Genomic DNA, 21,758 nt, shown 5'->3' with positions numbered 1-21,758 from the left:
TTATAATTCCAAGAACAGCAAAGCTTCTAGCATTTTCTATGTAGTGAAGAATATACAAATGCTTTATATTTTACAATATTTTAAATTGAACCCAAATGAATGTTAATAGTTTACAATTTAAGTAATTTTCCACGGAGGCAGGAAGACTTGTACAGCACCAGCCTGGCTGTATAATAAGAATCTGGCCCCCAAATTCAAGTCCCTTCCACACCTGTGTAGCTTCATGTCTGTGTTCCCAATGTTAAAGAATAGGGGTGGGGATAAAGTAATTGTTTTAAAAGTGCACTACCCATGTAAATTTAAACTGATTATCTTCTCTAGAAATATATGCTGATGAAATGTTTGTTCAGGATTTTAAGTTTTCTGCTTTTTGAGTTTGATTTTATCCTCCATACTTTGAAAGGGAAATGAACAGCAACTTTAAAACTCAAAATAATATATTGGGATGGCCTGTATTTTTGTACTGTTTACAGGTTAAGTAAAAATAACATGTACCGTATTTTTTACCTATAAGCTAGACTTTGGCTAACACAAGAAAAGCAGGAAAAAAATAAAACATAAGATTACCAGTTCAATGAAACTTATACAATTCTTACAGAAGAAAACTTAGACTGGAAAAAAAAAACATGCTACCAAAGTCTCTTGGAATAATTAGAAAAGTACACTTGGTGTAGGGAACTTCAAGAATACACTCTTATATTTCTTCCTTAGTTCAACCTCTGACAGTTTGTTCTTCATAGTATCAGAGATGTCTGATAACTTTTTTCTGAACAATGAATGTGACCACAGTGGTAAAAAGTGCTCAGATTTACTGAACACTTGCCTTGTGCTGGACACTACTAAATACTTTAGATTTAAGGCTGACAGTACTTCTAAGACCTAGGTACTGTTATAAAGCCCCACTGCAAACAGAGAGGAAAAGAGCCCAAAAGATGCTGCAAAGAAGCTAGGGTTTAAATGAAGGGGTTTTGATGCCAAAGCTCTTACCACGCCACTGTGGAAAATATTATGTCTTGTTAACAAGTAAGATTTAGAAACCATTTTACATAAGAATCTAAAATAAAGCTAAAGTGGTTTCTTCCACATCTCGGCAACTTCTGAACAAAATAAAAAGCCAGAGCTCTGAAGTCAGCAGAGGTTAGGGAGCCAGGAAGGAGTTCATTGAGGTGACTCCAACCCCAGAGCAAAGCAACAGTGTTTTCTGTAGTGTAAAAACATTCCATTTATTACTGGTTGGATTGTCATCTGCACAAAGATTAAACTAAATATGGACTCACAGTATTACTTGTTTGCCTAATATCATTGTGGGAAAAAAAATTCCCCATAAGCATACCTTGGCAAAAAATACGGTGAGGTGAGTTTCGCTGCCAACAATCCATATAGGGAATTTTGGAGATTTCAAGTAAGAACCAACCTAGAATAAATTCAGCAAAGTAAAACAAATAAATGAAATATTTTATGCTGTCCCTTAAATATTTGTGCAGAAATATGTGAAGCATATCAGGTGTCTCATTAACACGTCTTACCCACAGAGGTTAGATGCTGAGTGCACAAGGAACCTAAGCTTATACTGAATCTCACACGCATGTGTCACAGCTGAAACTAAGGACTTAAGATCAAGAAATCATTCTCAGGTTTTGCTATATCTCCCAGATAGAACAGTCTCTTTGGGATCTCAACTTGGCACAAACTTAGAGACATAAATTTATAATTACTTTATAAGGCTAAACAATTGTAAATCATATATATATATATATACATATATATGTGTGTACATATATATATATGTATATATATATAGGCTATATATCCATATATAAGATTGTGCCAAAAAAACCTGTAAGCATCATTTCATTTGTGACTGAGGACATACAACAGATTTACACAACCTGTCATGTTTAGAGCAACTGAGTCTGCACTTCTGTGAGGACACTGCCTTTAAAGAGAATGAATCTCACCCATCTAGTTTGCTCTTCTTCCTCGGCCTGAGACACTGTAAGAAGCTACTTGCCCCACTCAGGGCACATTATCCTTTTCCATTTAGCCAGCAGCCCCTGTTTTAACACCACCCTTTGGAATTTACTCTCACTGTGAGGGAAGTGGAAAACAGAGACTCTTGTGTTCATGGGCAGAAAACTTAATTCCTTTGTCCTATGAAAGCAAGGCTGAGGCGGGTATGTTAACATGCAGCAGAACAGTCATCGCATGGGAAGGCTCCCTTGAGGACAGCAGAGAAGGGAATGAGTGAGGGAAAGGTGAGCTGCTCTGTGGGTGTGGCTGTGGGGGTGAGCAGACTGAGGCCTCACTCAGTGGGAGCAGAGAGGCAGGCATGGTGGCAGGGCCTGGCTGAACTTAAGCACCAACTACAGAGCCAGAGTCACAAGCGCTGTTCTGACACGCCTAGACTGAGTCACATACTGGACAGTCTAGATGCATGTGCACCGAAGGGAGAGGTTTAAAAAAGGAGGCAGGGATGCAAAACTTTATAGCAGGGACAAAGCATAAATAAATGCTGAACTAATAGTGCATTTTATAGTAAAATGTGTACCAAAGTACACAACAATGTCCTTATTTTGGAAATCAAAATGACAGCTCTCTTATAGTTGGCCAGAATTACTGTGTGGCCAGGCACTGTAATCCTGAGTACACCGTAATGTAAAGACATATGCCTACAAAACAATATGCAGACAGATGTTCCCAGAGCAGTGTTTATAACAGTGAAAATTGAAAATTTCCACTCTGAAGTCTTAAATATGAACCATTAAGAATAGAGAAGACTCCTGTTACTTCATTCTTCATGACAGAAGTTAGAGTTTCATAATATGAAGTTATTTTTAAATGCATAATTTGAAATGTCCATCAGTTAATGGACAGAAACAAATTGATGCACTATAAACAAGAGCGGTTTCCAACAAAGAAATGAAGTACTAACACACAGGCGAAGGAACCCATGAAGCCAGAAAGTTGAACTGTGATGAGGAAGAAGGAAATGGCTGCAAGGCTAGAGTTTAGAGTTAAACTTAGAGTCTCTGGGGAGAGCGGTGCTGGGGGTGGGGTGGGGGTGAGGAAAACCTTCCAGAATTAGATAAGGACGATGGTTGCACAGCCTTATGATTATAGCAACATCCATGGAACTATACACATCCAAAATGGTGATCTTTATAATGTATAATTTATGTATTCTTATTTTTAAATACACTGCAAAAGCATCATTCTCTAGTGGTGTGTGAGTCTCTATCTCCCTCTCCCTTTCTTTCGTGTATGTGTGTGTGTGTGTGTGTGTGTGTGTGTGTGTGTGTGTGTGTGTGTGTGTGTAGGAAGGTTATAAATAGGTATTGCTTCATTTGTGTTCTTAAATACATATGCTCAAAATAGATTAAATAATAATTTCATTATTAGAAAGCAATCTGTTCCACTATCAAAGAATAGAGAAATTTTTAGATTTATAACATTTATTGAAACATAATTCATTTCCTTTGTGCCATTCCCCTAATTATCTGGTGAAATGTACCTGTTGACTGGAAACTTGCATACTGATGAACTTACATATAGCATTTTAGAAACTAGTCAGTCTCCTTTAAGGATAGCTGATTAAATTTATACTTATTCATTCTCCTCATACTCCTTATATTTCAGATCATCTATGCCCACAGGTCAGGTACCAGACAAATAGTTACAGCCTTATGGCACAGAGTCCACTGGATTTATTCAAATTAGCACAGCCGAGGGAGCCAGGCTGACTCCGCCCCTCTTGCCATGTACAATTTGTGCCTGCAGCTCCAATTTGCTGTCACCCAGTCCCCAAGTGAAAGCTATTGGTGGCTTGATTGTCAGCTCTCTTTATCACTCATTGATAAGCAACCTTGCATTGGGGCATTAAATAATCCTGTAAAAGTCTATTACCATTGGGGAAGAGAAGAGAAAACAAATTCAAGATTAAAAAAAACGAAGTGAAGAGTCACCATAGAGTAGTCATTCCTCAAATGATATGAAAGAGTTACTGGGGCAGGCTGGAGATGGCTCAGCCCTCAAAGGCTAGGCTCACAAATAACTCTATGACAGAATGTCAGGAAATGCTTCTTCTGACATAACTCAAAATCAATCCAAGGGAAAAGTTGGGACATTTACTTAAAGAGCTGGGACTCTGGGAAATGGCCACCAGTGTGGTTGGAACAGAGCAATGGAGGGAACAACACTGACCATGATGACAGGATCCAGATGAAGATTATACACAACATGGCTATGGGTTTAAATGAGGAAGGAATGTTCTCCTTTGCCTCCAGTCAGTGGTGCTGTTTGGGCGATTACTGAACCTTAGGAGGAAGAGCGCTGCTGAAAGATCACCGGAAGCCAGGTTTAGAGGCTATAGCCTTGGCCCACTTTCTGTTCTCACTATCTCTGCTTCCTCTTCCTCCCACCATGCTGTGCAGTTGCTAACATGATGGACTCTAACCCTCTGGAGCTATAAGTAAGATAAATCCTTTCCTTTTAGTTTCTTTGCTCAGGTTAGTTTATCAGAGCAACAACAACAAAAAACCCTTAAATCTCTATAACTTGGTGACATGTAAATTGTGTGTGCCTCTGTGTGTGTGTGTGTATGTGTGTGTGTGTGTGTGTGTGTGTGTGTGTGAGCCAGGATACATGAGCACGTGTATGTACTGGAGATAGGAAACAGTTTAAATCTCTGATCCCCAGGCTGTCGTAGAATAGCATTAATTTATATAATTAAAAATGACTGAACATGAAGACATTACTATTGTGTACAGTCTCCTGCATTGTTCTTACATCTGTTTATGTGTTGTCATGAAGGAGGAATGATGTCTGACAAACAGTAACAGAAACAGTAATGTGTGTGTATGTACATGTGCCTCCCTCCCCCACCCGCACACAGAAAGAGGAGAAAATACCTAGTTGTTGTTTTGGTCTGTTTTTTGGGGGGTTGTGTAGGCGAGAGGTTTCGAGACAGGGTTTCTCTATGCAGCTCAGGTTGTCCTGGAACTCACTCCACAAACCAGGCTGGCCTTGAACTCAAGCGATCTACTTGCCTCTGCTGGGATGAAAGTTGTGTACCACATCACCCAGCTAAGACACTTGTTAATGTTACTAAAAATTGTCACTGCCATCAGAACTACTGTATGATATAAACATTTTAAAATTGGAAAAAAGCCACAAATCTACATCATCCTTTGTCTAAGAATATGGCATCTTTTAAGTGAGGAAACCAATGTGAGCCTCACTTAAAATATTGCAGTATTTAATGGTTATTGAGGAGTGTACAGGTTGGCTCCTCAATTTTAGCAGTGAAGATTCAAGGTGAAGTAGCATAAAAGCATATTTGTAGTGACCCATATATTTCCACACTATAGATTATTAGTTCTTCGCTCTGTCACCCACTCCCTTCACAGGAAGATAAGAATGACTAACCACCTTCACTTCTTAGCACTCAGTTTGGGTTGGGAGTTCAGCAAGGAAATAAGACAGTGGTGAGGGGTGACAGCCAGGAGTTGAAGTTCATGACCATAAGAGTGAACACACTGTCCACAGCATGGGCATACTCAAACCCTTCAAGACAGATTACCTTACAATAGCGTAAAGCTTCCATTAGTGTTAAGAATCCTACAGTTGCTTGTTCATGGATACCGAGAAGTTCTGCAAAAAATAAACAAAACCAAATATAACACTGCATTAGTATAAGTAGTCTGAATAGCGTGTGTGCATATATATGTACATAAATATATTTTTATTCAAACCATGCCAAAATGTTTTCTTTCACCTAAAACTATCTTTAATCCTCTGCACATATTTACTAAGATGTCAAATCAGTGACAGTATGTGCGTGGTCTTATCGTAGCTTGTTATGCTGTGTTTGATGTCCCTGGGAGGGCTGCTCTTTTCTGAGAGAAGGTGGAAAGGGAGGGTGGATTCTGAGAGAGAGGAGTTAGAGGAGAGTTGGGGGAAAGACACTGACAGGGTAGGGAAGGGGAGGAAACTGTGGTTAGGGTGCAATAAATAAAAAAAAATAATTAAATTATACTATATCAAATAATCACGTTAACACTATTATAAAATGATATCAGATAGCTTTATACTAAGTAAATTTAATGGTTCAAATGTACATTAAAACTATTTATGAAATTGTTTAATATTAACTTTTTAGTTAAAATCTCTCAGTAACCCATACAAATTCTAACTTGACTGACTCTGATTTTGTGAAAAAAAAAATGAGCATGTTAAGTCCTAAGTATTAGTATTTATTATGAGATAACAGTGCCCATAGCTACAAAGTACTTAAAACATGGGCATTCCTTTCTCGACACCCCCTCTCTCTCGTGTATCTGTTTTTCAGCACACGGGTTTTCTGTGTAGTCCTGGCTGTTCTTGTCTGGCCTCAGACTCAGAGATTCACCTGCAAGTGCTGGGACTAAAGGTGTGCACCACCACTGTCTGGCAAAACATAGAAACTTCAAGCTATTCCCTTCTATTCCATGTGAAACCCGGCAGTGTGCTTAAGGCTACAGAACAGGGATGACTAAGAAATAGTTTCTGCCTTATAAAGACAAGAGCATTACTGAGGGCAAAGGGAAAAGATGCAAGTGCTGCAAGATCTCTACATGTACACACGTACACACACACACACACACACACACACACACACACACACACACACACAGAGTAGAGTGTGTCAGAACATATTTCTATGTCAGGGCAATCTTAGAAGAATGGCAACATCTGAATTTAATCAGATGGCATATGTAAACATTTTAAGGCCAGGGGGAAAAAAAGAAAAATTTAAACCAAAAGATGAGAAGAACAAAAATTAATATACTCAGGTAAAAAATAAAAATCTGCCAGAGCTTCCTGGACAGCCCCAAACCCTCGGCTTCCACCTTAGGCTCCTCTGTACCTGAACTATGGGTGTGTGACACCACACTCAGCTCCTTAAACATATAAACATGGTGAACCTGATAGACAGTGATTAACTGAAAGGAAGAATTCAAAAAACATGTTGTGGATCTGTGTGAAGACTGAGCATGACCTTACTTCTATACAAACTGTGGTTGAGCTCCTTTTGGGACTCCTAAGTGGACATAAGCAACTGGCAGTAGAGCTCAGAGGCAGAGGCTGGGCAAGCCTGGCTGAACACTAATGGAATTTAGCAGACAGCTAAACGCCTCCATGTAAGGTCAAGGAAGTAGTAAGCCACAACACCTGAAGCACAGAAGATTCTGGATAAGACGCTACTCACAGACAGACAGACCTTGTGTGGTAATAAAGGCTTTTCATAGACTATCACTTAAAGCTAAGTAGGACAATAAACATAGATTAATAAGCTTTTCTCAGGTACAATTTCAAATATGGAAAATAGTACTATCACAAGTATATCTACTATCTACAAGTAAAATCTCTTTGGAGTGGCCAATAAACTTTAGGAATATTAATAGTATAAATGAAATATTTTAGTCTTTAGGTTGCAGCAAGTAGAGGATAGGAATACAGCAGGCAGCAGACAGGACAGAAGTGGTATTCTATGGTTAGCAAACAGCCTGTTTCCTTTCTTCTAAAATGCAAACAGTAGCAAAATCTTCCTGTTCAAAGAAAAGAACATTATGTTGAGAACTAGGTTCTACAATTTTACTTCTAAAATCAATTACTACCACCTAGTGTTACAATTAGATACTACATCATCTGTTTCCTTGGATTTAGTCAATGTCTATAATGGTTCATTTAAAATTATTATACTACTAAATACAGAAAATTAGGCGTCCATCTTTCTTGGTGATAAAGTATTTAGATCTGGTCAAGAATCACATGCTCAGGTATCAGGTTTCTTTCTTTTTTTCCCTCCTGACTCTTTGAGAAAATATCTCACATACTCCGAGCTGCCCCAGTGGACTATAAAGCTGAGGATGGGCCTTGAACTCCTGACCTTCTGCCTCTACCTTCCATATGGAGAATACTACTATGACTAGCATTGGAAGATAATATTTCAAAATGCAGAATATAAACATAGTATTACTATCATCTTAGATCAGTCAACTAAATCTAATAATTTGTATACAAAGTTGTGAAACAGAATTTTCATACCATTTACAGAACTTCCTTGCATTGGATTATCTTTAAAAGTCTCAGTCTTCACTTTTTGCTTACAGGAAATTGGCCATTGCCTATGTTATCTCATAACAGAGAGATGAAGATCGTCTCAACTCCTGATTTTTCAAAACTGCTATTTAGCTTGATGGCAAAGAAAACTACTTTTGGGCCAAAAGGTAATATCCAACTTTATAATTCAAAATAAAAGTTGTATATAGTATGTGACACGTCCTGAAATATGTATTCATTATAGATTGGCTAAATTAAGCTAATTAACACACACACACACACACACACACACACACACACACACACACACACACATCTTTCTCAAAAAACCAAGAGGGAAAAAAAAATATCATCTAAACCAGATACCTAAGCATGTGATTCTTGACCAGATCTGAATACTTCATCACTTCATCACCAAGATAGATGGAGGAGGCCCAATTTCCTGAATTTAGCAGCATGGTATTTTAAATGGACTACTGTAGACATTTGAAAATGTTATGCCTCATATACATATTCTGAGAGATGACAATACTTAAGTATTTTACCCTCCCATTAGCTCCCCTTTTGGGGATCACTACCTGAGTCTCCTTGTACTTAGGTTGTTATTTTCTGTACTACCAATTGTCGCCTCTCACCATGGCTGAGGAGTTTATAGGAGTCCTGATAGATTTTTTTAATTTGATGCAATTTTAGAAACCAAATAATCACCCTACCTGTAGCAAACACACCCTGAGTGTCAAGCACTGTTAAAATAAGAAAGAAAGATCAAATAACAAAAAAACAACCCAGAGGTGAAGAGGACAGTTTGGTCTGGGCAGCAGAGGACCAGGCGGAGTGGATAGCCGAGGGAAAGTAAAACGCTCAGACCCGAGGTCACGCTCAGACCCGAGGTCACGGCCACTTTCACAGTGAGAATCGGAAAGTCTCCTTCAATCGGTGACATGTGAAGTGAGCGCAGAAGGACCAGACAAGCAGAGGTAGGAAAGGCACATGGGCCCTCAGCCACAGAGACAGAAACACAGTGCACTGCAGTATTTTGTTCAAGCATGGCTCTATGAGTTGTGGAAAAGTGAGCTGGGGTAAGGTTACACAGGATCTTAATGCCCGTGACTGTAGTCTGCATTTATGTTAGAGTGCTAAGGCATTCAGGTAAAGTGATACAGGGGAGAACAGGGGGCTGTTTGATTTATATTTCCAGGTCACAATCTATTACTCTGTGAAGACAGGTGGGACCTCAAGCAGAAACCGCAGGAGAAAGCTGCTTGATGCCTTACGAGGCAGAACATACCCAGGCACATGGCTGGCTACCTTTCTTATACAGAGTCCACGCCCTCCTGTCAAGGGATGGTGCAGTCCACACCAATCATCAGTCTGTCACAGCCACAGCCACAGCCCCAGCCCCAGCCACAGCCACAGCCACAGGATGCTTTGGTCACTGTTCTATCACCGTGAAGACACCACAACCAAGGCAAGTCTTGCAAAGGAAAGGGTTTCATTGAAGGCTTGCCTATAGTTTTATAGGGTTAGTACATGATTACAGCAGGAAGCAGGCAGGCATAGTGCTGGAGCAGTAGCTGAGAGTGTCCTGATTAAGAGGCAGAGGGAGGAGAGAAGGAGGAAGGGGAGGTAGGGAGGGAGGGAGGGAGAGACAGACAGACAGACAGACAGAGACAGAGACAGACACTGAACCTTAGCCTGCTTTGGACTGTAGAAAGAAACCTCAAAGCCCACCCTCAGTGACACATTTCCTCCAAGGCCACAGCAACTCCAACAAGGCCACACCTCCTAATCCTTCTACTCCCTCTCTAACAGTTCACCAACTAGTAGTTACACAGGCAAATTTCTGAGCCTGTGGGACATTCTCATTTAAACGTCACACAAGCCAACCTGATTTGGACTGTTCCTTAATTAATCGAAGTTGTCTCTTCCTTGGTGATTCTAGGTTGTGTTAAGCAGACAATAAAAACTAACCAGCACATCATTTAGAGTTATATTCTGAACACTGAAATATACAATCCTATTCAGGTTAAACATATATGCATTTTCATACTATAAAATGATTATCTCAAATGTGACTTAACTAGGATATCTAACTTTATCTAGCAATATGGCTCTAGCTAATAAAACATGTTGCTGAAAGAAACACAATTTCAGGATAGCAGCACTTCTGATCTATTAATCCTGTTAAATCATAATTGAAAATATTATTTAATTATAGAAATGATAATATTCATTAGAGTTTACATTTCCATATTTTTAATTTATCTTTAAGTTAATAATCATTAACTATTGCTTATATTTAACCATCAAATAAACATATAAAAATGATGAATGGAGAAGACACAAGAAAGTAAAAACATTTGAAGATAGAAAATATTAGTTTTATCCAGAGAATTGATATGGGGGAAGAGCAACCAAATCCTAACTGAAACATAAAGTATCAGATGGTTCAATATTACAGATGTGAAACCCTTGGGAAGAAAAGATATCACTAAACAAAATTTACTTAAGAAAAGGTTGGGAGAGATTCGTGCACTACAAGGAACTAAAGGACTTCCACAGCCTCAGAAACTGCGGTAAACCACCCGTCCCTACCACGGCAGATGGTGAGCGGACGCAGTTCCCAGAGGGCAGCACAGCTACACAATTACACATCAACCAGGTTTGAGCTCAGGTTCAGCAGGAAGCAGAACAAATGTCAATTAAAATGTGTGATCTCTTGTCAAAATCTGACCACATTTTAAAAATGAACAATGTTCATGGACAATGTTCAATCAACCAGGATACAGAAAAAACAGAAGTCTCCACTCAGAAAGATATGTTATACTTTATTAGTTGTAAGGCACATTTTAGAGACAAAGTTGCCATTAATTGTTAAACAGATAGTCCTCAAAACAGTAAATCTTCTGAGTTAATGTACTATCCAGAATTTCAATTTCTAGGTACATAGCAAAGGAAGATTAAAAACACGTGCCCTCACAGAAACTTGCACATGGATGTCCCTGGCAGCATTATTCCGAACAATCAGGTAGCCATTTCAAATGTCCAGCAATTGGTGATGAGTAAGTATGCGTGGCTCATTATCCACTTCAAGATTGCTTGCTCATCGATATAAGGAAAGCACTGGTATAGGGAAACACTGTCAAAGTGAAAGAAATCTGCCACAAACACCAGACACCATATAACTCTATTTGTATGAGCTGTCAGTGGAGTGGACGAAAGTATGTGAGCTGAGACCAGGATATCTTTATAAAGTTAGACAGGTATTTCAGTTTTTACTTATTCTACATTTTGACTGGGTGGCATGCATAGTACAAAGGAAAAAGTCAACATGTGACTAAATCCTTACAACACCTCTAGTTTAGAAAGCCAGTCCTGCAGGAACGCTGACTATGACTGCCTCACACACAGTGTTTCTTACAGGTTTGTCTTACAGTTGTCAAACTGGAAACCACATGCTTACCAAGGTAACATGCTTGAGGCAAAAGACACACATGACAGTTCAAACAAGTAACCTTAATAAATAAAGGTAAAAATGTCTTTGTCCATCCTCCACTGAACATTCCCAGGTCACACCTAAAATCCTCCGCTACCATTGGGGAGATTGTTGCTAGTTAAACAAATCAGACACACAGCAACAAAGCCCTTACATGTGGAATCTGCTCTAGACCCCTGACCTCTTCTCATCAAAGCTCATGGAAGCTGTGTTCCTTAGAGCAAGCAGTGGATGCCCATCTCTCCTTTACTTCTGCACATTTACTGCATTCATTCAAACCACCAGTAAACTTCCATGGCGTGAATGTCCTTGGTTGGACAGAACCTGCTGCTTTTTCTCCCTTCAAAGGCACATCTACTGCCAAGGCTATTTCACACTCAGGTTCCTGTTTCCTGCTGCTCCTATAAGACTGGCTACTTTCCCTTGTGTACAGCTGAGGCAACTCACAATCATTAAAGCAAGAACTATGAAGCCCATCAAAGGCCTCACCTCTATAAGCACACCAGCAAACTCCTTGCCTGCAATGCTGAAGGGCAACTCCCTTAAAAGGTGGTTTGTATCTCGATTATCTTATTAAAGAATTACTCTGTCTAAACCGCCATTCTCCTAGAACGAGATACATTACACAGCTCACTTCTCAACTCTATACTGTGGACAAGGACCTTTGGATTAACTTCTTTCCATGTGGGTAACATCTACCTTTCAGGATGTCTAGCACGGAAATGTAGTCCACGGTGGCAGTATATTGGAAGGGTTAAAAGCATATTGTCAAAATATACTCAGATTTAAGGGCTTTCCCATACTTTATGTGTTAGTACAGTATTAAAGCAGTTTAATATCCTTCTAATTATCTTCACTTCACCTTCATCTTTAATATAAAAAGTCCTACAAGTTCTACCTCCTGTCAACTCTACCACAGAAGATGTTCTACACAGAATAAGCAGAGGTGTTGCCATGGTCAGAAGTCCTGGTAGTTTACTTTCTGTTGTTTCACCTTGGGCAAATTAATAACCACCCAAGTCTTCGGTTCTTAACCATACTGAGGTTAAAAACCTATCCAAAGTACGTTGCTTATGGGAAGGAAATAGGCCATTTTCTTTCCCTCTTGTGTTGCTGCCTGTCACTGTCTATGCTGTGTGATTCCTCTCTAACAAGGCTACATGCTGACAGTGTCCTCCCTCCCACTGGTTCAGCACCGAGCAGCCTGCATGCTCCCATCCGAGCCCATGCTGCCACAGTGTTTTCCTTTACCTGTGCTCACCACACAGGTACTGCTCTTCAGCGCGCACACAGCAGAATCCCCTACAAGTCGGAAGGCTAATGGCCATGTTCCAATACCTACAACTTCTAAAGTTAACTGTGCTCAGCTGGGGTCTGAAAAGTCATGGTTTTAACATCTCAAAATACTGTACAGTACTCCATCCAATCTGTCTGTCTCTTCTCAACATATAATGTGTATGTTTCCCCCAAAGCCCTTTTGCATATACTATCTGTCCATATTAAAATTCCTGTGACTATTTATGCCAACATAAACACAGCGTGAGAAAGCTTCCTTCTTCATCAGCATGTCTATGGTTCTTATTTCAACATGTCTTAATTCACCACACATCAGATCATCTATGTGCATTTGACAGATAACTGAGCTGTTCCTATGAGCCCTTGCACTCATTACAGAACTCTTAGTATTTAGAATAGCCATTTGAAGAAGGCATTACTTCCAAATAAAAGGAAATTAAGGCAAAAGAAATAACTTGCCTCATTGTTTGAAAACTACTATATAGTTTGTCATTTATGTTCCACATTTCCTATCATCTTGTCTCTACCAGAAATATGTACCACAAACGCTGAAAAAAAAAAAAGTATGGATTTTATTTTATGCTTAAACTTCTGGACACACAATTAAGTTCCAGTCAACATTCCAAAGACAGAAGGGAATTATCAGATACACTCAGGCAATTCCCTTAAGATAACTCTATCTTCTAGCTATTATTTAGTTTTAACCCTTAAACTGCACTTTAAACTATCCATAGGAAAATGGCAGCACTTCAAGAATCAGAAATGAACAAATTTGCATATACCAGGAACCAAGGCTTATAGAAGTGTGACAAATGCTGTAACTGAGGTAGGACCCCAAAGTGGTAAGAGCCTATGCACCTAGGTCAGGAGTGCCGGCCATCTGGGCTTATCATAGGAGAGAGACTGCAGAGTGCACAGGACCTCGATAACTTAGAAAGGAACAAGACTGAACAGTTGTGGGCACAGCACGCAGCAGGAAGTAGCGGTGTTAGAGGCCAGGTGGAACAGTGAGTTTAAGCTACAGTTTCTTCTCTAGTTATGTGACGTTACAGCACATTCCTCAGACACCAGAAAGCTTTGGGAGGAGGAAGAAGGGGAGCAGGGCGAAATCAAAGGCTCTTCACATTACACAAGAGATTAGTACTAGCTAGTGGACACAAGCTTTTGCACGTACATCAGAATGGTAAGTCCTTAGGATGTGCTTGAACAGGGATCAGAACAAGACAGCTTGCTGTGGGGACCTCTCTATCTATGCAGTCAGCAAAGCCAGGCTCTTGCTAAGTCGATCACGCTGACTCTAGTGTAGGGAGTCAGGCTTTAGTTTCCAAATGACACAGTGGAAGGTTGTATTGTGTTCTGTAAATTCTGGAGTTCTGTAATTTCAACTCAAAAATCTCCTAATATTGGATTCTTTCTGTGAATTAGCTATACAGATTTTTTAAATCTGGGGAAAATTCAAACTAAAGGTTGAGAATCATTTATTTGGGAATGAAAAGTAATATTAGTAACATTTTCTCAAACATAATATATCCTCCGTTATTTGGTAGCGTTTGTCTATGAACAGATACTATGAAGCTTCCTATCCTATGATAGACATTTCAGTAAGAGCCTTATTGCACTTACTCCATAAACGGTACGTGACTAAACCAATGAATTTAGGTTGCCCAGTAACAAAGGAGAGGATTTCATTCAGAGCTGCACATCAGCTGTTTAAGCGAATGTCCTGGCCAGTGTGCTTCACCTGATGTTAGTGACAACACACAGACACTGTGACGCTGACTGAAGGTGAGTAGATGTAAGGCCTCAGAAGACATTACATCTGCCCAGCATGTGAACTGTAGATGAGAAGTAATAAGAAGAGCCAGGATCTTGTCAGAACAAGTAATTCACTTACTTTATAATTTCCCATAACTTCCAGCACTGCACGCAGTACTGCACGCAGTACTACCCATATCTTACACCCACTAAGGTTACCATCTCTAAAGTTAGCTCCACAGTCCCAGCAACAAACCAGAGAAAACCAAAACCCATGCCTGACTAAGCTCATAGATTTGAGACCCAAGATGGCTTCCAAAAACCTGCACTTAATGTTACAGCATCTTAGAAACCATAATGGGTCCTTGTAATAGAAAACACTTACCTTAGCAACCACATAATGTAGAGCCATTAAATAAAGATAAATCTTTCATGTTTCACTAAATTATTAATCATTTACAAACAGCAGAGAAGATACTTACGCATTCCTGAGCACTCTCTGTCACCATCCCATACGTTAGACACTGCATGCCCCGTCAGTAGGAGGTTAATTAAGCTTTGGCTACCAATAAAAATTAAATATCAGTTAAAATAGGCACAAAGCTAGTTCTTCAAGTAAGTCCTGACTTTTTACATTAAGTTATGTTAAAACACAAACTGTGCAGACCCTTGGCTTCCCTTTTCCATGCCCGGCCTCAGTGAGGGCGTCCATATCCACTGGACCTCAGAAACCTAGGAGCTTTCAGATGCCATAGTTAAATGAATAAAAATTCATTCCATTTAGTATTACATTTTTATATGTAATCATTTTTGAATTTGTAATTATATTATTTTTCTTCTTCCTTTTCCTCTCTTCAGTCTTTCCCATGTACCCCTTTGCTCTTAAATTAATTGCCTCTTTTTCTTTGTTGTACACATTTTCATATAGACATATGCATACATACACACACACACACACACACATACACCCATGCATACTCTTGAATAAATATAAACTTCTCAGTCTACAAATTACTTGCATGAGCATAACAGTCTTAGGACTTGGTACTGAAGAACCAACCAGCACTGGAAACCTCACTACCTGGCTAGTTAGTCATGGGTCTTGGAGAAGAATCTAGAAAAGCCACTTTAATAAATCAGCATAATCCTTCACCACATTTAAAATATGTATCCTTACACATGCAATTCTCACCCCTCACCAAAGACACTCCTCTTTGCAACAGATGACGACCATTACAATTATACCTCACATGCAGTCTTTGAGAGAAGATAGGCAAACCTTAACAGCTAAGGTACACACATGTAAAAGGAAGGACTTGTGCAAGAATAGATTAATTTTCACTATTCTATTGATCTGGGTAAAAAAAAAGAAAAAAACTAGAATTGTTTCAACTCAAGAAGAAACTAACCCAGATAGGTAAGAAAATATTTACTTCTAAGTTAGTGTGGGTAAATTTAGATTTTTCCAAAAGGCCATAAATGGGTATAAAAAACATTTTATTAAAATATGTTGCCACTAGCAATATAACCAAGATACTTGTCATCATAAGAGTCATGTGTAAACAGCCTGAACCTGGATGTTGGCACTGGCCTCGCAGCAAACGCTGACTAAAGCAGCGCAATGCACATGGCACAGGATTAGTAAAGGCTGTGGACAGTTGCTAGGGATACCATCATCAGAGCATCTCCCACTCCTAAGGCCTAGCTTTAACAAGAGACAGCAGACTGTAGCCATTACCTTCCATGCCCGTACACAGGGTCTATCAAAGGCTCATTTGCATCTTCAATGGAATTCTTTATGTTTTCAATGCCCTAAAGAAACCAAGATTTTATTGACTTCATTTAATATAAAATATGACCAGTTTGGACTATCATGTTAATAGAATACTATCCCAGTTACCCAGACTTGTATTTGAGATGGTAAGAAGCAGCACCCTGAAGGTGACTTTCCATTCCCTCTCATGGCCTCCATGAAGAACAGACACTAAGAGACTCAGAGGTAGTATGTCTAATGTTGGTTAAGGGACAGAAATAACAATTTTCAAGAGGGAAGAAGAACTCACCTAATAAAACAGTTAGTATTCATTTAACTTCAGGCTTAACTAAATTAAAATATAATATGCTCACTGAGAATCTAAATTTACTTTAGATTATTAAAAAAACTTTATAATAAAGTCATAGACTTGAGTTTAGATAGAGATACACAGTTAAATCCACAGAGGTAGAATAGAAGAAGGTGGGAAGTTCACATAGGACCATGCTTTCTCCCCTGAACTGGTAATTCAAATATACAGTAACAAAATAAAGTATCGGCTATGAGAACAGGCAGTTTCTCATTTCTTAAACACAACCTCCTGATACCTTTTCAGTCTTACAGATGGGGGACTGAGAGAAGCACGGGAAGGGTGGGGCAGTGACATCACAGCAGTGCTCACCTAATTTGAACCATGACTGTCCTACTAGAGGCCACGGCTAAGGGTGGAATAGACAACCAGCAATCTAAGTGTTAAAAGACTGTCTAAATACCACAGGGAAAACAGAGAGCTGATCTTGACTTGTCACCCTTCAGAACAAAACAAAGCCGGCTACGACAAAGTCAAGATTCACGGTTGGAAAAGAGGCACAGTCAGTGGCACAAGGGCGAATAACTTTAGAGAGCAAGGGTTCAAAGGTATCCCAGGGAACAACTGACATAATGGCTGCAAAGGTCTGGGCACAGGGAGCATAAACACTGGTCGAGAATGAACAGTGAAGAAAAGCTCACGGGGTGCAATACCACAGCCCGATCACTACTGACACCCTAACCGCCTGACCTCAGTCAAGTATTTGGCCCATTTCTCTGATTATTTATTCTTGAGTCTACATATGCTTGTTCCCTTTTCTCTTCCATTCTATGGCCGCCATCCTGCTTTATTTAGGCTTCTGCTACAATACTCCCTCTTCAGTTTCCTTGACTCTAGGTTTCCACTTACCAAATCTCTTCATCACAAACTCTCATTCAATTCAGGCATCTTCTATCCACACAAAAAGATCTTGTCTTTTCCATACTAAACATTATATTGTATTCCAATTCTGATGATATGAATCCTTAAGAATTTTTTGCATAATTCACAAGAGCCCTCTTATATAAACAGTGTGGCTATCATCTTTCACAGTTATCCCTAGGTATACTCCCCAGTGCTGCAGGCTTGAAATATTTATGGGCCCCAAACCTGCATTACACCCCAATCCCTTTCTTCTTCAGACTTGCTTCTCCTACTGTTTGTAAAAGTCTACTCAGCTATAAAGACCCTTCATACAGCAAATCGTTTTTACTACCCAGAGTTTGCTCTTGAGTCCTGTCAACAAACTTAAGTTGTATCTTCTATTTTTCCAAAATGTCTTTTGTATGTAATAAATAAATTTAAAAACTAATGCCCCAAACCAAGGCCATAATAGAATTATTAATATGCCATTTTTATAATAAAAAATAGAAAATCTTTATTAAAAAAAAGATGTCACATACCTATTATACAGAGTCAATGCTCAAAAAATGAAAGGAAAAAAAAAAAGCTGATTTCAGACAAGGTATAATTAGGAGATAGTCCAAGTGAGATTGCAAGGTAACAAGCAATTGAAATTGACATTTGCAAAGAAGACGGGACCAGAGGTGTGCATGTTGGAGTTAGGTGCAGAGAGGTGAGCTGAGAGAAATAGCTACCCACAGAAGAAAAGAACAATTACACAGGACCCAGAAAAGACTCTTCTGGAATTCTAAATTTCAGAAGGAGAAAAACGAGTGAAAAAATACATAGAGAAGAAAACAAAATGATGAAAGAAAATGCTTTAAAAAAATAAAGAGAGTGACACTGTCTGAGAAACTAGCGTAACGATTAACAAAGAAATCCAGAAAATGGAGGCGTCAGAAAGAGTCTCTGCAGGGGCTCAAAGGTCAAGTGCTAGATACTGCTAAGATCAAGGAAAACAAAATCAAGAAGACTGACAACATTCTGCGATTAGAACATGGTCAGTCACCTCTGCAGTCTGTAAGGGCAGAGGGAGAGTGTAAAAGTGGAGGCAGGAACAAAGTCCTTATGAGCCACAAGAGTCTTACCCTGGATGTACAAACACCGGCCACACAAGTTCTAATAGCAGACAGGAAAAACAGCACTGAGCTAAGAAAGTAAATCGTCTTAAACAAACCTTTGTCAGTAATACAGAATAGAGAAAAAGCAAGACTCCAAATTTGTTTCCCCACATTGAATACTGGTCCAAGACAGCATCTTTTAATTCTGATACAGTTCTGAATGATCTTTTTCTGGGGGGGAAGAAGAATTAAGTATTAATATCCTGACTACTCCATTTGTAAATGGAAAAACGTTTCAAATTCTTACTCATTACTATATACAAACAGGAGATTCTTATTAAGTATCTTCAAGTTCTAAAAACAATAGTTTAGCCACAAAAAAATAGAAGCTACGGCTGACAGCTCCTAGCATACACATCGCAGTCTCCTAAGAGTCTGAGCACTGCTGGGGAGCCTCCAGCTCTCCTGGGTGTATTACCTGCCCCAGTTCTTCAGTCTATGCAACTATTTAGACCAAAAAAAAAAAAAAAAAAAAAAAAAAAAAAAAAATCGGCCCTCTTCAAAGAGGTGCTCAACAATCAGAAACTATGATTAAAGCATGAACGCTCTTCAAACAACATCTGAGGGCTAAAACTACAGGATGCATTTGGGGCTTCTTTTAAAAGAAATAATGTTAACTTTCAAAATGCCACCTAACTCTGTAAACACAGCAGCCTCCCTCTGGTTTTATAATAAAAACTTTAAATGTTCTGATGAAATATGGATGCTTTTAATGAGAATTACAGGAAGCATATTTGGCAGAAAAATAATCCTAGTATTTAGCTCACTACAAATGGGTTTACATTCAGAACAGAAAAACATGATAAAATGATTTTTTTCACTGATAATGATGAAGACATTTTTGACTTAGTGTTTTGAAACATGTACTTAGATAGTTACTTTAGAACTTAGAATCATACACACACATAAATATATATATAAAGTTTTTTGAAAGCAAATCAATGTTCAAACAAGGTATCAAGCTCATGGATAAGTTAAGAAGTGTTCTGTATATCTAAGGACCTTTCTACAGTATGAACATGCTTAAAATGGCAATGTGTCCACAAGGTAGGTATTTTAAATGTTTCAGTGTTACTTACTGAATTAATGCATGAAATCGCTCAAAGCCAAGCTCTTCGACAGCCAAGGCAGCTATACATAAAAGACACTTTTCAGCACTACACATGGCAAATAAATGACACAAGATACACACAGCAGGCTGTAAATACTTTCAAGCAATCAAAACTTTCCCTAGTTCTTATTCCCTTATAATTCTCAGTTTACTCTGAACTTTATAACTATAAATTTGTAGTTCATTATCTTAGTTACTATGGTTAGAACTAAAATGGGTATAGTGCTGAGAATGCAGAAGGGTTACTAAGTAACAAACATCTCTGTACAATTCAGTCACAGCTAGGAGAACATGCAAAACAGGAGGGACTACTGCCTGTTTGTCACACATTGTCATGTGTCCTGGATTTAGAATAATGCCCTAGTTTACGGATAGCAGTAACCATCAGGGCTGATCTTTCTCAATATAAAATCCTTAGGCTTAGTGCTCACTAATTAAATGCATACACTAGGCATAGCACTGAAACCACAGGTTCAAAACAGATTTAAGTTTGTTTCCTCATTATTTGTGCAATCAGTAACTGTTAAAATTATATTAATAAATTACGTGCTTTAAATTTTTTAAAGAAATCCATGAACGCACTTAAAGGACAGATGGCATTTGTTCAGGCTTTGCTAAGTGCTGGGCACTCCTGAAAGCACAGGCCTCCCTCACTTAATGGTCAAGGCCTCTTCCTCCCCACTTGTAAAAGAGGGAGCTAAGGCCCACAGGGGAACCCTAAGAGCACCAAGCTCTAACCAGCACTGAAACGTAAACTCAGTCTTGGTTTCCGGAAGATAATGTCTTTAAAAATATCTAAGCAAAATGACTACTTTCTCTCAATGAACAATTTCATGAAGCAAATCATATAGTAAATCACACATATACATTTCCACTAGTGACTAAAATATAATTATAAAATCAGAATTAAAATTGGTATTTACAATTTAAAATTTTACATTAGCTTTATAAGACTGATTTTAACTTTTCAATGTTTCAAATGACTCTAAAATCTTTAGAAGTCCAAATGGCTTAATTTATCTCCTGGTTTACATGGGAAACAAACTGAAATTGAACCCAAGAATTCACTACTGCAAACAAACAAATGTGAATTACTAACAAGCAAAAAATATATACACCACAAAAGCCAATGGAGGTGATGCTGCACACAGTGTGCTATCAACGAGGGGAAAGATTTCATCCTTAACTTCTGAGGATAAAATAATTCTAACTAACCTCATCCAAATTACACTGTTTTATAAACTGCTTATGCTGCATTGCAAAGTTGACAGAAAGAGTACTTTCAAAAGGCAAGCAAAATAATGATGATGATGATAATAATAATAATAATAATGATAATAATAATAATAAGGCTTTGCAGTCAGAGGTGGTGGGAAATAAAGACAGGAGGAACATAGCTGGGAACAGAGAAAAACAGGTAAAACAAATTGTTACATGGAATAAATATTTCAATCCAAGTTCAGTTCAACTGTCAGCATCTAAGATACATTCTCAAAATTCTCAGTTAATAAAATGTTTTAAATGTATCTGAAGTTAAAAAAGCATATTTCCAACATGACTTTGTGTCATGTTCATCTTTAAATGAGGCACTAAGCGAACTAGAAAATCCTACGTCACACCTTTTTGGAGGAGGAGTCAATCTAAGGCGCCCATCTAAATTAGTGCTGTAGGTAATTAACTAATGGGGTGTTGTGAGGCCCTTCACTCACATGTTAGCATGGAAGCGCCCCACCCCTCCAGAGTGAGCATGTGGTACGCATGTGTGAGTGGAATGCTGAGAATAATGCTGATGGAAAATGCTAACTTGCTAACTGAGCTTAAACCGTTTGAACGGTTTAAGTACCCCTTTCTCAATATCTAGGATCTCAGATGGA

At 38.7% G+C, this 21,758-nt stretch overlaps 1 protein-coding gene across 6 annotated transcripts in view; it reads right to left on the bottom strand.

Moving 5' to 3' along the window:
* The window catches only part of MINDY3 (MINDY lysine 48 deubiquitinase 3), a 70,390-nt gene that overhangs the window by 32,798 nt on the left and 15,834 nt on the right, over window positions 1-21,758 (bottom strand). For 3 of the 6 annotated variants that reach the window (XM_080917572.1, XM_080917573.1, XM_080917575.1), the window contains 6 exons: window positions 19,853-19,904; window positions 18,830-18,944; window positions 16,386-16,459; window positions 15,130-15,209; window positions 5,579-5,649; window positions 1,334-1,414 (listed from right to left, as the gene is read on the bottom strand). In XM_080917572.1, the coding sequence (XP_080773698.1) occupies window positions 1,334-1,414; window positions 5,579-5,649; window positions 15,130-15,209; window positions 16,386-16,459; window positions 18,830-18,944; window positions 19,853-19,904 (473 nt within the window). The remainder of the gene's footprint in view (window positions 1-1,333; window positions 1,415-5,578; window positions 5,650-15,129; window positions 15,210-16,385; window positions 16,460-18,829; window positions 18,945-19,852; window positions 19,905-21,758) is intronic. The other 3 variants (XM_080917574.1, XM_080917576.1, XM_080917577.1) reach the window with 3 other exon arrangements.

The sequence above is a fragment of the Micromys minutus genome, assembly GCF_963924665.1.
Source record: "Micromys minutus genome assembly, chromosome: 6".
NCBI classification, from domain to species: domain Eukaryota; kingdom Metazoa; phylum Chordata; class Mammalia; order Rodentia; family Muridae; genus Micromys; species Micromys minutus.
Note: the sequence above shows the minus strand (reverse complement) of the source record. Positions and strands in the feature narration are given on the sequence as shown.